Source organism: Arachis stenosperma, chromosome 2 (assembly GCF_014773155.1).
Source record: "Arachis stenosperma cultivar V10309 chromosome 2, arast.V10309.gnm1.PFL2, whole genome shotgun sequence".
Classification (NCBI taxonomy): domain Eukaryota; kingdom Viridiplantae; phylum Streptophyta; class Magnoliopsida; order Fabales; family Fabaceae; genus Arachis; species Arachis stenosperma.
This window is the reverse complement of record NC_080378.1, coordinates 47,426,040-47,443,903: the sequence shown is the minus strand read 5'-3', so window position 1 is coordinate 47,443,903 and position 17,864 is coordinate 47,426,040. Positions and strand designations below refer to the sequence as shown.

The window sequence follows — 17,864 nt, the reverse complement described above, 5'->3', positions numbered from 1 at the left end:
AATCGTAGAGGACCATTTTTACTGAGAGAATGGGAGGTAGCCATTGACAACAGTGGTCTCTAACATACAGCTTTCCATGGAAAGGAGTATGAATGATTGAATGAAGACAGTAGGAAAGCAGAGAGTCAAAAGGAATAATGCATCTCCACACGCTTATCTGAAATTCCCACTAATGAATTACATAAGTATCTCTATCTTTATTTTATGTTTATTTATCTTTTAATTATCAAAGCTTCGTAACCATTTGAATCTGCCTAACTGAGATTTACAATATGACCATAGCTTGCTTCAAGCCGACAATCTCCGTGGGATCGACCCTTACTCACGTAAGGTATTACTTGGACGACCCAGTGCACTTAATCGTCAGCTGCACGGAGTTGTGAAAAGTGTGAATCACGATTTCGTGTACCAGTCCTCAAGCAGGAGCACAAGCTGCCACCATTAAAGGTGGATTTGTTCTCTTAATCTCCTTTTCTTATGTTATTTTTCTGTTTTCTATTTTCTGTTTTGTTATATTGTTTGTTCTCTTGCTCTTATTGCATGATCATTTCCATTTATGTCTTAAAGTTGTAAAATGTTCCATATATCTCTCACCTTGCTTAAAAGGAAAATTTTATTTGAAAAAAAATTGAGAGATACATGAATATCAAGTTTATAATAAGAATAGTTCAATTATTTTGATGCGGTGGCATTGCTTTTTGTTTTCTGAATGTATAAATAAATAGTGAATATTTGAAGTTGAAATTAAGAATGTTAGCTCTTGAAAGAATGATGATAAAAGTAAAGTATTATTGATAATCAGAAAAATCCAAAAAATTGATTCTTGATGCAAGAAAAAGAAGCAAAAATAAAAAAAAAGCATGTTGCAAAAGAAAAAAAATAATATACGCATGCGAAAAAAATAATAAAATGGCAAAAAAATAAATAAAAAGCAAAAAAAGCCAATAGCTCTTTAAACCAAAAGGTAAGAGCAAAAGGCTAGTAGCCCTTTAAATCAAAAGACAAGGGTAAAAGGATCCAAAGATCCAAAGAGTGTGCTTAAGAACTCTGGACACCTCTATCTGGGGATTCTAGCAAAGCTGAATCACAATCGCAAAAGGTTTCACCCAGTTAAAGTGTCTGTGGCATTTATATATCTGGTGGTAATACTGGAAAACAAAGTGCTTAGGGTCACGGCCAAGACTCTAAAAGCTATGTTCAAGAATAAAAAAGAACTAAACTAAGAGAGTCAATAATATCATCCGGATTATAAGTTCCTAGAGATGCCAACACTTCTGAGTTTCAATGGAAAGTGAGATGCCAAAACTATTCAGAAGCAAAAATCCATTAAGTCCCGCTCATCTAATTGAAACTGAGCTTCATTGCAAACTCTGAAATTTATTGTATCTTACTCTTCTATTTATCCTACTGTGTTTTTAGTTGCTTGAGGACAAGAAACAGTTTAAGTTTGGTGTTGTGATGAGCGGATATTTTATACACTTTTTGGCATGATTTTCATATAGTTTTTAGTATGTGTTGTTTAGGTTTCATTATATTTTTGTAGGTTTTAGTGTTAAATTCACATTTTTGGATTTGATTATGAGTTTGTGTATTTTTATGCAATTTCAGGTATTTTCTGGCTGAAATTGAGGAGTTGGAGCAAAAGTCTGATTCAGAAGCACAGAAAGCACTACAGATGCTTCTGGATCTGACCTCCTTGCACTCGCAAAAACTTTGCGGGAGCTACAGAAGTCTAAATAGAGTGTTCTTAATGGCTATGGAAAGCTGACTTTCAGAGATTTCCATCAATATATAATAGTCTATACTTTAATTAAGAATTCAGGCCCAAAACTGGTGTCCAACGCCAGCCTCCTGCCCTAGTCCAGGCGTCCAGCGCCCAAAGGAGGAGACCAGCATCCAAATGCCCAAAGAGGATCCCCTAGCCAGCGTTCAACGCCCTAAAGTCCTTGTAGCACGTAGATCTTCATTAAGCTCAGCCTAAACACTCACCAAGTGGGTCCTAGAAGTGGATTTTAGCACTAAAAAACTGTTTTACCCTTTCTTATGTAATCCTTAGTCATTAGTTTAGTATTTAAGGAATATTTTACATGAGGACGAGGACTTTATGCCATATTTTTGTTTATCATTGTGTTTTCTATCAATATGAGTTTCTAAACCTCCTAGGTTGAGGGGAGGAGCCTTGCTGAGTTTTATGGATTAATAAAAGTATTACTGTTTCTCTTCAATCCGTGTTTGATTCAATTCTAAAATGTATCTTCATTCTTTAAATTGATGAATGGGATGACCCGTAAGAATCATCTCCGTTCTTCATACTATGACCGCGTGCCTGATAACCACCCGTGTTCTTCTTGGGTCCGTGTGAATACGTAAGTGGAAAGCATCGAACCACCAGTTGATTATACATCTCTTAGACGGCTAATCCACGACTTCGTTGGAGACTTTTCGAGACACCAGTTTAGCCGAGGTATGAGGAGATTAGGGTCTCTGTGGTAGAGGCTAGAACCCAAAGGCCCAGCATCCTCTGATCTAGAAGATTCGACCTTGTCTGTGGCGTTTTGAGTAGGATCATTAAGGAGAATGGACTGTAGGGGCTTTACCCTCAATCAGAATGGATCCACACTAACCCTAGGGTTCAGATTTGGAGGAGATTGGCGACCGCGACCGTATAGCGTTGATCACATACAGGCTGCCATAGAAGAAATCACTCATAATTGAAGAAGACAGTAAGACCAAAGTTAATCCAAAAGGACATAACATCTCCAATCCTTAACCATCCTCTTATCATTATAAACAGGTCAACCTAATTTAGATCTCCTTATTTTCTTTTATGCATTTAAACAATCAATCCACCTACTTTTCTATTCGTCTGACTAAGATCTACAAAATAACCATAAATTGCTTCAAACCACAATTCACGTAGGATCAACCCTGACTCGCTCAGGTATTACTTGAATGACCCAGTGCACTTGCTGGTACAGTTGTACAAAGTATGGGGATTCGTGCACCATGTCTGTAATTACTGTTGTCTTTTATATTGTGTAATAAGGATACTATAATTTTTAAAATTTGTCTGTTTAAATATAACATTAGTTATGTTATTAAAATTTTAATGACATTCTGATTTTGGTATACATTGGGCCAAATAGAATCATGCCGTTGGGCCTATTAAGTTGTCCCTTGATTTTTTTAAACGATGGAATATTTTATTCGGCTCAATGCAAAAATTCTTAATCCTATTGCATACAAATATATATTTATTAATTTGGTGAATAATTAAGATATATGATTTATACGGTTAGAACCTTAGGTTTTACAAAATATATATAGTTTGTAAATAATAATATCCTTTTATTTTACTTTTACATGGGAAAAATTAATTTTAGTTAAGTTAAGAATATATTTGATAATTTAATCAATATTTATATATTAACTAATATTTATATTATTATTGTACAACTTTATTTGTATTTAATTCTACAGAATTAAGAATATATTACTTTAGGATAAAGCTCAAATTTAAAATGCAATAAAGTATTTAACCGTTAAACATATATTCTAAAATAGGTCTATTGATACAGAAAAGAACTCAAAATAAACAAAAGACAAGAATTGAAATTGAATAAAAAAATATCTTAAAATTAAAATAGAATACAAAGAATAGATTGAAATTGAATACAAAGAGAATCACTTGACTTTTAATTCATTTTCTTAATGCAATAAGAAAGGAACTTACTCAACCTAACTTATGCACCCTATACTTTGAGAATTGAATCGAAGAGACACATTCAACCTCCTGTCCAATTCATTGATGCAACAAGAGAGACTTACTCAACCTCACTTGTCTACACCATGAAACCAAAAGAGATTTTTCACACCTTTAATCACTTAATATCATGATTATAATAGTTTAGGAGATATTTATAATTTTTTTAAATTAAAATAAAATAAACCATAAACCATAAGCCTATAAATATAAAATCCAATTTAGTAACTAAATAAACAAAATCAAAATATATCAAATTAAATTGAGTATTCTAAAAATATAAACTAATAACTTTTAAATAATACTTGAACAGAAGAACTCTTTATATCACGAATATTTAAAGTACGTATCACCTAGTTAATATATAATTTTAATATAATTTTTCGTAAATATAATTAGAAAATAAAATTTTTTATCTTTAAAATTTAGTAACTCTATGACCATTTTATATTGTTGAAAGGAGTGTGACATTATAAAGTCTACTTTTATAATAAAAAAAATAATTGTTAGATGAGTAAATTTGATAAAGAAACCAAATAATATGTTGCATTATTTTATTTTGCACTTGATACTGTTACTGTGCATAGTCAGACAAAAGAAAAACAAAGAAAGTTATGCTTGGCAGATTTATTAGTCCAACTGAATGCATTGTTCAATATTTTATTCGGACTATTATGTGACAAAAAAATGAATGTCATTAAAATTTAAAAATATAATTAACATTATATTTAAATACACAAAAGTTAAAAGTTGCAGTACTCTTATTGCACATCATGAAAGAAAACACCTGTAGCGACATCAAATTTCACTAGTTCCAAAAAAAGACGCCAAATGTCACTAAAAATGCAAAACACGCTACTTATACATGTATGGATGTCTTTTGGCATCTACACGTGCCTGTTAAGCAGCTAGTTTTATAATAATTCAATTTTTTCAGTTAAACCACAATTATACATGTTGACCTACTAAATTAGTAAATCAATTCGGTTTTCAAAACCTTGCTAACTCTTATTCTCTCATATGACATTGAACCCACTACTTAGATAAAAACAAGCACTAGGACAAAAAAAGATGCTAACTTCTTTTGTTAAATTAGATTTTCAATTATCATATTTCTTGAGTTCATATGTATAATTTTATATTTTGTCTTTTTAGAAAGTTACACACGGAAAATATGTTTTTCCAAGAAAAAATTGAAAAAAAAGGGGACAAAAATTAAATTGCCTACAAGTCTGCAACCTTCTAGTATCTATTTAATATTTCTCTATTTTCTATACTGTAATTAAAGTTTATGTTTTTCTTCACTAATTACTATGTTCGGTGGACAGACTAACCTGCCCTACCTACAACCCTACCCGGCCCATTTTTATATTTGTATTTTTCCTACTTTTGTTAGATTAGACTTTCCATTATAATGTTCTTGAGTACCTATAATTTCATATTTTCTTATAAACGAAACACAAGGAAAACAACATATATTTTAAAAAAAAAAAAGAAGCTGAGAAAAAAAATGGGTAAGAAAGAGTGAACAGCCTACAACATTGTATGTTTCTATAAAATAATATTTCGAGTAAAACACTTTAATAACCTAAACATGAATCAAAATTATGTGTATCCCCAAATGAAATTGTGTAACGTGCAAAGGCTTACTTTTATATAAATTGAATTGACTTATATCGATTTAGGGTTGATAGTAGTAAATCAAAGTTAATAAATTTGATTTAGTTGGCATGGTGGTAAATTGAGGTGACTCCATTCGATTTAGCATGGCAAGAAAGTTCTTCCAAAGTAATTCGAAGCAAGTACATTCGATTTACTGCTGGAGGTAGGTGCATACATGTAAATCGGATGGATGTGATTCAATTTATGTGTTTTATACCCCCAAATACATAAATCTAATGAGGCTAATTTGATTTATATGGGAGATACGTGTATATACAAATAGAGCTTGGTCAATTCGATTTACTATGACTTCAACCTATATAAATAAGGGGTGAAAAAAATATCATCCAAAAATTTATGAGACATTTTAAAAATATTCATGAGTTATCAAAAATGGAGGACAGAATATTGCATGGAATTTGAATTTTTTGCATTGATTTTTATATAAAATACTCATATCATTCTAAAGGGACGAGTACATTTCAAATTTTTATAGTACTGAAGAGACTGAAGATTGATGGTTTAGAGGTTATAGTAAACTCTCGTTGTAAGTATAGTTACTAAACCAAGCAATCAACCTTTCTTACAAACGTTTTGGTTGTCACAAGTAACAAACCCCTAAATAAATTGATAACCGAAGTATTTAAACCTCGGGTCGTCTTCTTAAGGAATTGCAGGGAGCTATGTTCTTATTATTGGTTATGAGTTTTTTAAATTGGGGCTTTTAAGAATGAAGAACAATTATGATGAATGATAGGTAAAATAAATAATTGACTGTAAAATAAACTCTTGGCAAGGTATGAGAAATTAGAAGACTTATCCTAGTTATCCTTATCAATTGTGAGGAGAATTGGATTTTTCTCCCACTTTGTTAACCTCTAACTATGAAGGTAAGTTAAGTGGATGAATTAATTCAGATCCTCAAATTTCAGTCTTTCCTTGGGAAAAGTTAGAATTATTGGATCTCGAATTAATCCTTGAAGAATTCCAATTTTCAGTCAACTATGAGTTTGACAACTCAAGAGTTACCAATTAATCAACCAAAGCCAAGAATGTAGAAAGCTAAATTAAAACCATATATCTGAAAACATCTCAGTAATGTATATTAAATAAGAAAATCAATCCTGACATGAAAAGTTCATAAGCCAATTGGACAACATAAATCAGATACAAATGAGAGCATCAGAGTAAATGGAAGTAAAAGAGAAACATGAATTATTGAACCTGGTATGAAGAAACAATCCTAATCCTAATAGAAATCCTAATCCTAAATCCTAAGAGAGAGAAGAGAACCTCTCTCTCTAAAAACTACATCTAAAACCTAAAAAGTGAATTATCAAAAGCATAGTGAGTCTCTGCAAGTTCCCTAACTTTAATCTATGTTTCTGGGCTGAAAACTGGGTTGAAATGCGGCCCAGAATCTCTGCCAGCGATTTTTGTAATTCTGCAGATCACGCACGTCACGCGTCCGCATCGTCCACGCGTTCGCGTCACTTAGCATTTCTCGTACCACGCGTGCGCGTCGTCCACGCTTTCGCGTCGTTCGTGCAGCTTCTAATCCGCGCGGTCACGTCAGGCACGCGAACGCGTCACTCTGATTTCTTCCATTTCGCGTGGTCGCGTGAGCCATGCGACCGCGTGACTTCTCACTGGTCATCTCCTCAATACACTTATATGTAACTAGGGAGAGAACAAACAGAATATGGATATCCCTGAGAACAATATTCAATCATACTTTCAATTATAGCACTATAACTCAGAGATAGTTCAATACAACCTCCTGATGTCTTCCTTAGATGATGATGTATGGTTCCTTCCTAAGATTGATTGACTTCCTGTAAAACTATTAGAAGTTTCTTTTTTCCCCAAGCACTTAGAAAGTAGTTAGCATACATGTATGTCTGTGAATTTCTGAACTTAATTTGGTGTGTGAACACCAAACTTAGCTCTTTTCCTAATGTAACAAATTGAATACATGCAGAAACCTCATGTGCTTTTATTCAGTATGCATTAAAAATTAAACATTCGTCAAGGAGTTTCTCTGTTTGTTAGAGTAGATGCTTTATCAATGAAGGGTTGCAACGCGCTCTTCAGGGTGAGTCTTTTGGTGGAACACCAAACTTAGAGTTTCACATTCACCCTTGGAAGGTTTTGGTGTGCAACACCAAACTTAGCTCCTCACAATACGGAGAATTCTACTTGAGTCCTTTATTGAGACAACAATGAAAAGAGACTACCTCAGGTTGGATTGCCTCCCAATAAAGCACTTTTTTAGCGTCGCTAGCTCGACGGTGGCTTCTCTAGTTGAGATTATACTTCTGTTTGGGGTCTTCCCCCATGCTACCCATGTAGTGCTTGAGTCTTTGCCCATTCACAGTGAATGTCCTCTTTCAGCTTTCTTCCATGATTTTTATGTGTCCATAAGGTGAGACTTTTGTGACTAGAAAGGGCCCGGACCACCTTGATTTGAGTTTCCCAGGAAAGAGTCTCAGTTTGGAGTTGTAGAGAAGCACATGTTGTCCTTCTTCAAAACTTCTTGGTGCCAGGTTGAGATCATGTCTCCTTTTCGCTTTTTCCTTATAGAACTTGGTGTTTTCATAGGCTTGAGACCTAAACTCTTCCAGTTCTTGCAGCTGCAAGATACTCTTTTTACCAGCAGCAGTGCTGTCCAGGTTTAGTATCTTGAGAGCCCAAAAGGCTTTGCGCTCCAGCTCTAATGGTAAGTGACAGGCCTTTCCGTACACCAGTTGATATGGGGACATCCCAATTGGTGTTTTGAAGGCTGTCCTGTATGCCCAAAGAGCATCATCTAGCTTTTTTGCCCAGTCCTTTCTTGATGCCCCTACAGTCTTTTCCAAGATTCTTTTTAACTCTCTGTTGGATATCTCGGTTTGCCCACTTGTTTGGGGATGATAAGGTGTGGCAACCTTATGCTTCACCCCATACCTTAGGAGTAGGGTCTCCAATGGTCTACTGCAAAAATGACTCCCTATGTCACTGATGAGGGCTCGTGGGACTCCAAATCTGGTGAAGATATTCTTTCTATGAAAGTTTATGACCACCTTGTTGTCATTTGTTGGGGTTTCCACAGCCTCCACCCACTTAGATACATAGTCCACTGCCACCAAGATACACTTGTTCGAATATGAGGTTGGGAATGGTCCCATGAAGTCGATCCCTCATACATCGAACAGTTCAAGTTCTAAGATATATTACTGTGGCATCTCATTTTTCTTGGGCAGATTTCCAGCCCTTTGACACTCATTGCAGCTCTTCACCAGTTCCTTGGCATCCTTGAAGATAGTGGGCCAGAAGAATCCACATTGCAGTACCTTTGCTACGGTTTTTTCTCCTCCAAAATGACCTCTATAGCTAGCACTATGACAATTCCACAGGACCTCTTGTCCCTCTTTTTCTGAGATGCACCTCCTAAGGATCCCATCTGAGCATTTCTTAAAGATATAAGGCTCATCCCAAATGAAATATTTAGCATCATTGATGAGTTTTCTTCTTTGATGCTTGTTGATTCCAGGAGGCAAGTCACCGGCTGCCTTAAAATTGGCAATATCTGTAAACCAGGGTGCCTTGTGAACCAACATTAGCTGCTCATCTGGAAAGAACTCATTCACACTTATATCATGTGTAGAACCTTTCTCACAAGGGATTCTTGATAAATGATCTGCTACCTTATTCTCCACGCCCTTTTTGTCTCTAATCTCAATATTGAATTTCTGCAACAATAAGATCCATCTGATTAGTCTTGGTTTTGATTCTTATTTGGCAAATAGATATTTAAGTGTCGTGTGATCAGTGAAAACAATCACTTTAGAACCAATGAGGTATGATCTAAATTTGTCAAATGCAAAAACTATTGCCAGCAACTCTTTTTCGGTAGTGGTATAGTTTCATTGAGTGTCATTGAGAACCTTGCTGGCATAGTATATGACATGCACCAAATTTTCTTTTCTCTATCCTAACACTGGCCTAACTGAGAAATCAGATGCATCACACATCAGTTCGAATGGCAATTTCCAATCAGGTGGGGTGATGATAGGAGCTGAGGATAACTTATTTTTCAAGTTTTCAAATGCGAGCATGCACTTCTCATCAAAGATAAACGGTGTATCTGACATAAGGAGATTGCTTAAGGGCTTGGCTATCTTTGAAAAATCTTTAATAAACATTATGTAGAAGCCAGCATGCCCCAAAAAGCTCCTAATTGCCTTGACATCACTCGGTGGAGGTAATTTTTCAATTAGCTCCACCTTAGCTCTGTCTACCTCAATACCTTGGGTAGAAACCTTATGGCCAAGGACTATTCGGTCTGTCACCATAAAGTGGCATTTTTCCCAATTCAAGACTAGATTGGTCTCTTGACATCTTTTTAATACCAAGGCAAGATGATTTGGGCAATTAGGAAAGGAATCTCCGAATACTGAGAAGTCATCCATGAAGACTTCAATGAACTTTTCTATCATATCCGAGAAGATGGAAAGCATGCAGCGTTGAAAAGTTGCAGGTGCATTACATAACCCAAATGGCATGCGCCTGTAGGCAAACACTCTATATGGGCAAGTAAATGATGTTTTCTCCTGGTCTCTTGGATCAACCACTATTTGGTTATATCCTGAATAACCATCTAGAAAGCAATAATATGCATGTCCTACAAGTCTTTCCAGCATCTGGTCCATGAAGGGAAGTGGGAAGTCATCTTTCTTATGGCTTCGTTGAGTTTTCTGTAATCAATACATATCCTCCATCATGTGACAGTTCTTATAGGGATTAGCTCATTCCTTTCATTGGGTACTATAGTGATTCCTCCTTTCTTGGGGACCACTTGGACGGGACTGACCCATGGGCTATCCGAAATTGGGTAGATTACTCCTCCCTGCTACAGCTTCATGACTTCCTTCTGTACCACTTCCTTCATAACTGGATTCAGCCTCCTTTGGGGTTGAATTGAAGGTTTGGCATCATCTTCCAATAGTATCTTATGCATGCATATAGCCAAACTGATTCCCTTAAAGTCGGCAAGTGTCCATCCAATGACATCCTTATGCTTTTGTAAGACTTGAAGCAACTCTTCCTCTTGTTCTCAGCTGAGGGCTGAATTTATAATCACTGAATAGCTTTCATTCTCTCCTAAGTATGCATACTTGAGAGTGGGCGGCAGTGCCTTTAGCTCAAGTTTGGGTGCTTCTTTTCTTTCATCCTTCCCTTCTAGTGTGCCTTGAACATGCACTTCAGCTGTTGCAGCCTCTTTGCTTGATGATGATTCCTCTTCTTCTATTAACTCCTCAAGTTTTTCTTCAAGAGTCTCTTGCACCACAGCATCCACCGAGTCCAACCTCATACATTCTCCCAATGAATCTTGTGGGTAACTCATGGCCTTGAATACATTGAATATCATTTTCTCCTCATGTAGTCTAAGGACAAGTTCACCCTTTTAGACATCAATGATGGCTCTGACAGTGGCTAAGAATGGCCTTCCCAAGATGATAGAGGTCTTGGCTCCTTCCTCTATGTCCAATACTACGAAGTCTACTGGAAAGATAAAGTCTCCCACCTTCACCAACAAGTCTTCTACTATTCCGTGAGGAAACTTGAATGATCGGTCTGCTAGTTGCAAGGCCATTCTTGTTGGTTTAGCCTCCTCAATTCTCATTTTCTGCATCATTGCTAAGGACATCAGATTTATGCTAGCTCCTAGATCACATAAAGCCTTCTCCACTATGATTTCCCCTATGATGCAAGGGATTTGGAAACTCCCAGGATCCTTTAATTTTTGGGGCAATTTATGCCGGAAGATGGCACTGCATTCTTCGGTGAGTACCACAGTTTCGTTGTTCTTCCAACTTCTCTTCTTGGTCATCAACTCCTTCAAAAACTTGGCATAGAACGGCATTTGCTCTATTGCTTCAGCAAAGGGTATGTTAATTTGTAGTTTCTTGAAGATTTCCAAGAACCTTGAGAATTGGTTGTCCTCTCCCTTCTTTTTTAATTGCTGGGGGTTTGGGGCTTTTGGGAAGTATGGTTTCAGCACTTCTCCCTCTTGATGTGGCTTAGGAGTGGAGACTTGAATTTCCTCTTGTCCCTTTTCTTTTTCATCTAAGTTCTTTTTTTGTGGTTTCTTGTAGGTCTCCCTCGATTCCTTTCCATTTATGAGGGTGATAGCCTGACACTCCTCCCTTGGAGTTGAATTAGTGTTGCTATAAATGTTGTGGCCAAGGGCTTACTTGAATACGTAACCAATTTGTGTTTCAAGTTTCTTGATGGCAGCATCTTGATTCTGCATATTGGATCACACTTCTTCCCAAAAAGCTTTACTGTCTTGAATTTCCTTACATATGCTTTCAAGTAGAGTCTCAATTTTTGAAAGTCTATCTTCGGTTGGTGATGGTGGGTTGAGGTTAGGTGGTTGAGAAGGGTGATTAGGTGGGTGTTGATAGGATCTCTGTTAGGTATGTTGGTGAGTTGCATTGTTGTTAGGATTATGGTTGTGGCGTCTCTGGTCTTGGCCTTGGTCTTGTTGGTTTCTCCACCCAAAATTAGGGTGGTTTCTCCAACCAGAATTGTAAGTTTTAGAGTATGGATCATGGGTCTGTCTGGGAGAGTTTCCAACATAGTTGGCTTGTTCCTAGTCACCTTCTTCTCCTGCATTCACTCCTTCTTGAGCTGGTGATGAAGTGATGACTGCTGTAACTTAGTTTTTTTCCACCTTCTTAGTAAGATCTGCTAGTTGCTTGGTGATCATCTTATTTTGAGCCAGTAATGCATCCATGTGGTTCAGCTCTATTACTCCTCAAGTGTTACTCCTTTCAGAAGCATAGAAGTAGTCATTCTCAGCGACAGTCTCAATGACATCTATGGTTTCTTCAGTGGTTTTCTTCTTGTTTAGAGAGCCCCCTGATGAATGGTCTACAGCCTTCTTTGACTCATAAGAAAGACCTTCATAGAAAATGTGCAGTTGAACCCATTCATTGAACATGTCTGGTGGGCACCTTCTTGTTAAGTCCTTAAACCTCTCACATGCCTCATAGAGAGTTTCACCATCTTGTTGCCTGAAAATTTGTACCTCAGCTCTTAGCCTATTAATTCTTTAAAGAGGGTAGAATCTTGCCAAAAATTTGTTTACCACATCTTTCCAATTTGTTAAGCTCTCCTTCAGGAAGGATTTCAGCCACTTAGATGCTTTGTCCCTGAGTGAGAAAGGGAACAAAAGTAGTCTATAGACATCCGGATGAACACCATTAGACTTCACAGTGTCGCATATTCTCAGGAAGGTGGTTAGATGTTGATTGGGGTCTTCTTGGGTACTTTCTCCAAATGAGCAGTTGTTCTGAACAAGGGTGATGAGCTGGAGTTTTAATTCAAAGTTGTTGGCATGTATGGTGGGCTTTTGGATGCTACTTCCACAATTTCCTGGGTTTGGATTGATGTAAGAGCCTAGAACTCTCCTCTCTTGCCCAGCATGATTCACAGGGCCTTCTCTGGCATGGTTGTGAGCTTCTTCTTCATGGTTATTTTCCAAGTTCTCCTCCATGTTTGTTTCAAAGTACTCTTCCTCTTCCTCAGCACCAATAACTCTTTTCCCTCATGCTTTCCTCCTTAATCTACGGAGGGTCCACCCAGGTTCGGAATCAAAGGAAGTTGAAGCTCCGCTTCTTCTCCCTGTCATACAACTAACAGAGCACACAGCAAGAAATAAAATGAAGTGATTATTCTTGTTAGAGTGATTGTTAGTGTGAGTAGTGCAAATTATCAAACAGTTAGTAGGTTAGTGAGCAGAATTGTAAGTAAATTCAAAGAAAAAGAAAACAATGAGGGGATGGGAGATGAGGAAGAAATTTAATTGAAACTAAAAGTAAATGACTAGGCAAATTAAACAATAAAAAGAAAATGCTCAATCTAGTGAACTTCCAACTTAATCATTGTCGATACAAAATCAATCCCTGGCAACAGCGCCATAAACTTGATGCACGAAAACTTATCTCTCAACAAATTTCCCTTCGGCAAGTATACCGAATTGTAGTCAAGTAAAAACTCACAATAGAGTGAGGTGGAATCCCATAGGGATTGATTGATCAAGCAACTTTAGTTGGAAGAATGTGCTAGTTGAGCTAAACATAAATTTAGTTGAGATTTGCAGAAATTAAATGGTGGGAAAGTAAATTGCAGAAAATAAAGTGCAGAATCTTAAATGGGAATTTGGGAAAATGAACATGGAAATAAATGGCAGAAAGTAAAGAGAATGGGTAAGATCAGAGATGGAGGATTCATTGGGCTTAGGAGATGTTGCATTCTCCGGATCAAGTTCATTCTCATCTCTTCCTCAATCAATGCATTCATTGATCTCCTTGGTAATCTTAGGTGATTGGATCCCAATTCCTTGGCAATCCAATCTCTCTAAACTTGAACAATTTTCCAATTCCTTTATTTAATTGCTCATGGGAAGAGATGAAGTATGGTCATTGATTATACCACATGTATTTCCAAATCAAAGTGTTGGGAGGATTACATATCACTATATCCGTCCAAACCCCAATTTGGTCCAACATGAGAAAGCATTTCTAGCATGATCTCCTCATCCCTTTTCCAAGGCTAAGAGGAGATCCAATTATGGAGAGTTTCTTTTCCAAGACAACTTACCAATTGAATTAAGATCGAAAGCTTTCTAGTAAAATAAGATAAAAGAAAGAGGAAGAAGAATGAAAACTATAATTGATCCATCAAATTACAACAGAGCTCCCTAACCCAATAAAAGGGGTTTAGTTGGTCATAGCTCTGAAAATGGAAAATGGTAGGAAAGAGTACATGCTTAACAAAACTAGAAAATGCTGAAAGTAAATATACAGAGTGTAGTTCCCCAAAAGTGCCAAGCTTCCCTATAGTTCAAAACTACTCCTATATATACTACTCTTCTTGATCTTCTAGTGAGTTCTTCAAGTCTTGGATATGGGCCTTTGATCTTGATTGAAGCAGTTACAATCTTCAGTGGGCTCGGCTTTGTTTGCAGAAAAGTGTGAGTTAGGCATGGGCGTTAGTGGCGTTAACGTTAAGTGAGGATGTGGGCTCGAGAACGTTAGTGACAATCACCTTTTCCACTAATGTTCCAACTCAAAATGATCAACGTTAACTTCAACGTTAGTGGCAATAACGTGACCACTAACGTTGCCTCTTGGTCCTTCGCAAACGTTATTGGGACTCACCTTTTCCAATAATGTTGCCTTTTGCCACCCTTTCCCTACGTTAGAGTTCACATTAGTATAACTAACGTGACTCTTAACGTGGGCATGCCTAAGCTTCCAGAGCATTAGTGACACTTACCTTTGTCACTAATGCTCCAAACGCCCCTCCTTCCCACGTTAGAGTTCACGTTAATTAGATTAACGTGGCCACTAACGTGGTAGTAATTGCCATCTCCAACATTAGAGACAAAGGTGAGTGTCACTAACGTTGGCTTATCATGCTTAGCTCCACGTTATTCCTCATGTTAGTGGTCTTAACGTGACCACTAACGTGGGCACTCTTGGGTTGGTCCAACGTTAGTGACAAAGGTGAGTGTCACTAACGTTGGTGATTGGTTCTTCACCCCACGTTAGAGTTCACGTTAATTGGATTAACGTGACTCTTAACGTGGCTTTATTGTGCCTTTGTGGAACGTTAGTGGCAATCACTTTTACCACCAACGTTGGAGCTCCTCTTCCTCCTCTACGTTAGCTACCACGTTACTGTAGTTAACGTGGCAACTAACGTGGGCCATGGCTTCGAAGGCGTTATTGGCGATCATTTTTTCCATTAACGTTACAGGCTTATCCCCATTCCACGTTAGTGGTCACGTTAATTAGATTAACGTGGCTGCTAACGTGGCTCCTTCTTGCTTCTTTTGTCCTAAAATCAAGCAATTAGAGTGCATCAAAGCTCTGTTCCAAGTCATGAGATTATGCATCATCAATTATATCATTCAATTCCTGCCTAATCCTCATGAAATCATGTAAAGTTCACAATAATTGCTTGAATCAAGGTGTAAGTGTATTTTCATCCAAAACTTGCTTATTTACTAAGAAAATACATGAAACTACCCTAAAACAGTAAAGAAAAGGTAAGTGAAACTGGCCAAGATGCCCTGCATCACCCTTATGCTTATATATGTTCTCTTGAAAGGTTGATTGGTTTTGTCCTAAGCATTTACATCCATAATAAGTAGTTGCATTTAGATAATTTGCATATAGTTTAGCTGCACTAGATGTCATACCCCTTGTTTCCTTGTTGGTTTAGCATGAGGACATGCTAAGGTTTAAGTGTATTGAATCTAGAGTATTTTGTCAACCTTTTCTCACATTTACTCAATGAAATAACATAGTTTTGTGATTGTCTCTTAATTTGTGCTTAAGTGTGAAAACATGTTTTTAGACCCTTAATTTGATAATTTTAATCTCCCTTTAAGTCCACTAGATGCCTTGATGTGTTTGTTAGTGATTTCAGATTGAAAAGGGATAGGAATGGATCAAAGGAGTGAAGAGAAAGCATGCGAAGTGGAAAAATCATGAAAAACCAAAGATTAGGGACACGCCCAAGGACGCGCGCGCGCACCAGACGCGTACACGTGCTGTACGCGTACGCATCGATGCCCACGCTGACACCTTTAATGAAATCGCAACCAGCGATTTCAAGGGGACTTCTGGCCCAGTTTTGAAGCTAATCTTTGCCGGAAAAAGGCTAAAAAAGACCAAGGACTGAAGGGGGAAGGCATCAATCAATCATTGAATCATTCATTCACAAATTAGTAGGTTTTAGATGTAGTTTTTAGAGAGAGAGGTTCTCTCCTCTCTCTAGGTTTTAGGGTCTTAGTTTTATTCCTCTTTTGATTTCTGAATTCTATCTTGTTTTAATTGAGTTTCTCTTCCACTCTTAATTGTTCTGGCATTGTAGTTTATTTGTTTCCCTCATTGATTACTTTATGTTACCAATTTAGTTTATGAACTCTCTTGCAAGATTCAATTTTCCTATTAATTCAATTTGAGGTATTTTATGTTTATTGCTTCTTCCTTCATTTGTTTTCATTGATGTTTGCAATTGGTTGCTTAGATTTAATATTCTCCCATTAATTTTCTATGTTTTCATTTTATGCCCTCCAAATGTTTGATGAAATGCTTGAGATGATTTTAGCTTAGACTTTTATGTTCTTGGCTTGGGATGGTAACTTAGGAACTCTTGAGTTACTAATGTCCAAGTAATTGATGATTGGTAGCCATTGACTCTAGTTCTCACTAATTGAATTAGTGGAGAGTTAGGACTTATGGACTTGGATTGATATAGCTCATTTGACTTTCCTTTACTAGTTAGAGGATGAATTAATGGGGTTGATCCTTGCCAATTCTCATGTTGTGGTTAGTGATAAGGATAGAGATCCTTGACCACCAAACCTTGCCAAGACCTCTTTATCATTTGATTTTCATTACCATTTACATTTCCTGTTTCTCATCCAAAACCCCAAAACATACTTTTCCAAAACCAATTATAAGCACACTTCCCTGCAATTCCTTGAGAGATGACCCGAGGTTTGAATACTTCGGTTATTACTTTTAAGGGATTTGTTACTTGTGACAACCAACTTTTTGTATGAAATGATCCTTTGTTGGTTTGGAAACTATACTAGCAACACGAATATATTTGTGAATTCTAGACCACACAAAAGTTTGTTCATCACTACCTTATGCATCCTTTCAAAATCAAAGATTTAATAAAAATCCAAAATCCTTTCTAAGAGAGAAAATTGTTATTTCTTCAAAAATCCAAAAGCCTTTTTAAAAGTTTTTCCTAAACAGTATAAAGGACCAAGTTGTTCCAAGCATAGGTTCATTAAGTCTATGCCGAATTAGTTTAGTTTTTCATACTTTTCTAAACCAAAAACATAACCAAACACGGCCATCGGCCCATCTCATAATCAACCATGGCCCTGGGCCCAAACAATCCAAACAACAGTCAATCTACCACAATTCAACCAATTTTTTAGTCACAACCACAAGTAAGAAGATTCAAACACAATCAAACAGTTGCATCAAGTAAATCAATTAACAGTTAAACAAAGTTAATCACATAGGCAAACTAAGTACAATATGCACATCCAAATAATGTCACATAGATGCATATGATGAATGCCTGTCTTAGTGGTTGATGAGTCTCATCTGTCGGTTATAAAGCCAACCCGACAAGTCCTGGTAGCTAACCATTGGACTGTCCCTTTGTCGTGCATCTCCAACACGAGTTATTCACAATCATAATCATAATCACACAACCCCCACACTGGTGATTATCCATGGGGGCGAGCTCATCTAGAACTTTCAGTGTCCGGCCACACTTATGACATAAGGTCAGCAGAGTATCGGGTCTTAACCTAGAGCACGTGGTGGCTAGCCACTGCTTTTACCCAGGGAAC

General features: G+C 37.0%; 1 protein-coding gene across 1 annotated transcript; it reads right to left on the bottom strand.

Annotated features, from left to right (window-relative positions):
- Positions 1 to 10,871: 10,871 nt before the first annotated feature.
- On the bottom strand, positions 10,872 to 11,330 carry LOC130962860 (uncharacterized). The gene has a single exon (XM_057889017.1). It carries the CDS (start codon positions 11,328 to 11,330, stop codon positions 10,872 to 10,874), a length of 459 nt encoding a protein of 152 aa, XP_057745000.1.
- Positions 11,331 to 17,864: the final 6,534 nt, after the last annotated feature.

What these genes read in the sequence shown, in the direction of transcription:
- LOC130962860 (XM_057889017.1), bottom strand. Translation starts at nt 11,330, where the DNA reads ATGCCGTTCTATGCCAAGTTTTTGAAGGAGTTGATGACCAAGAAGAGA.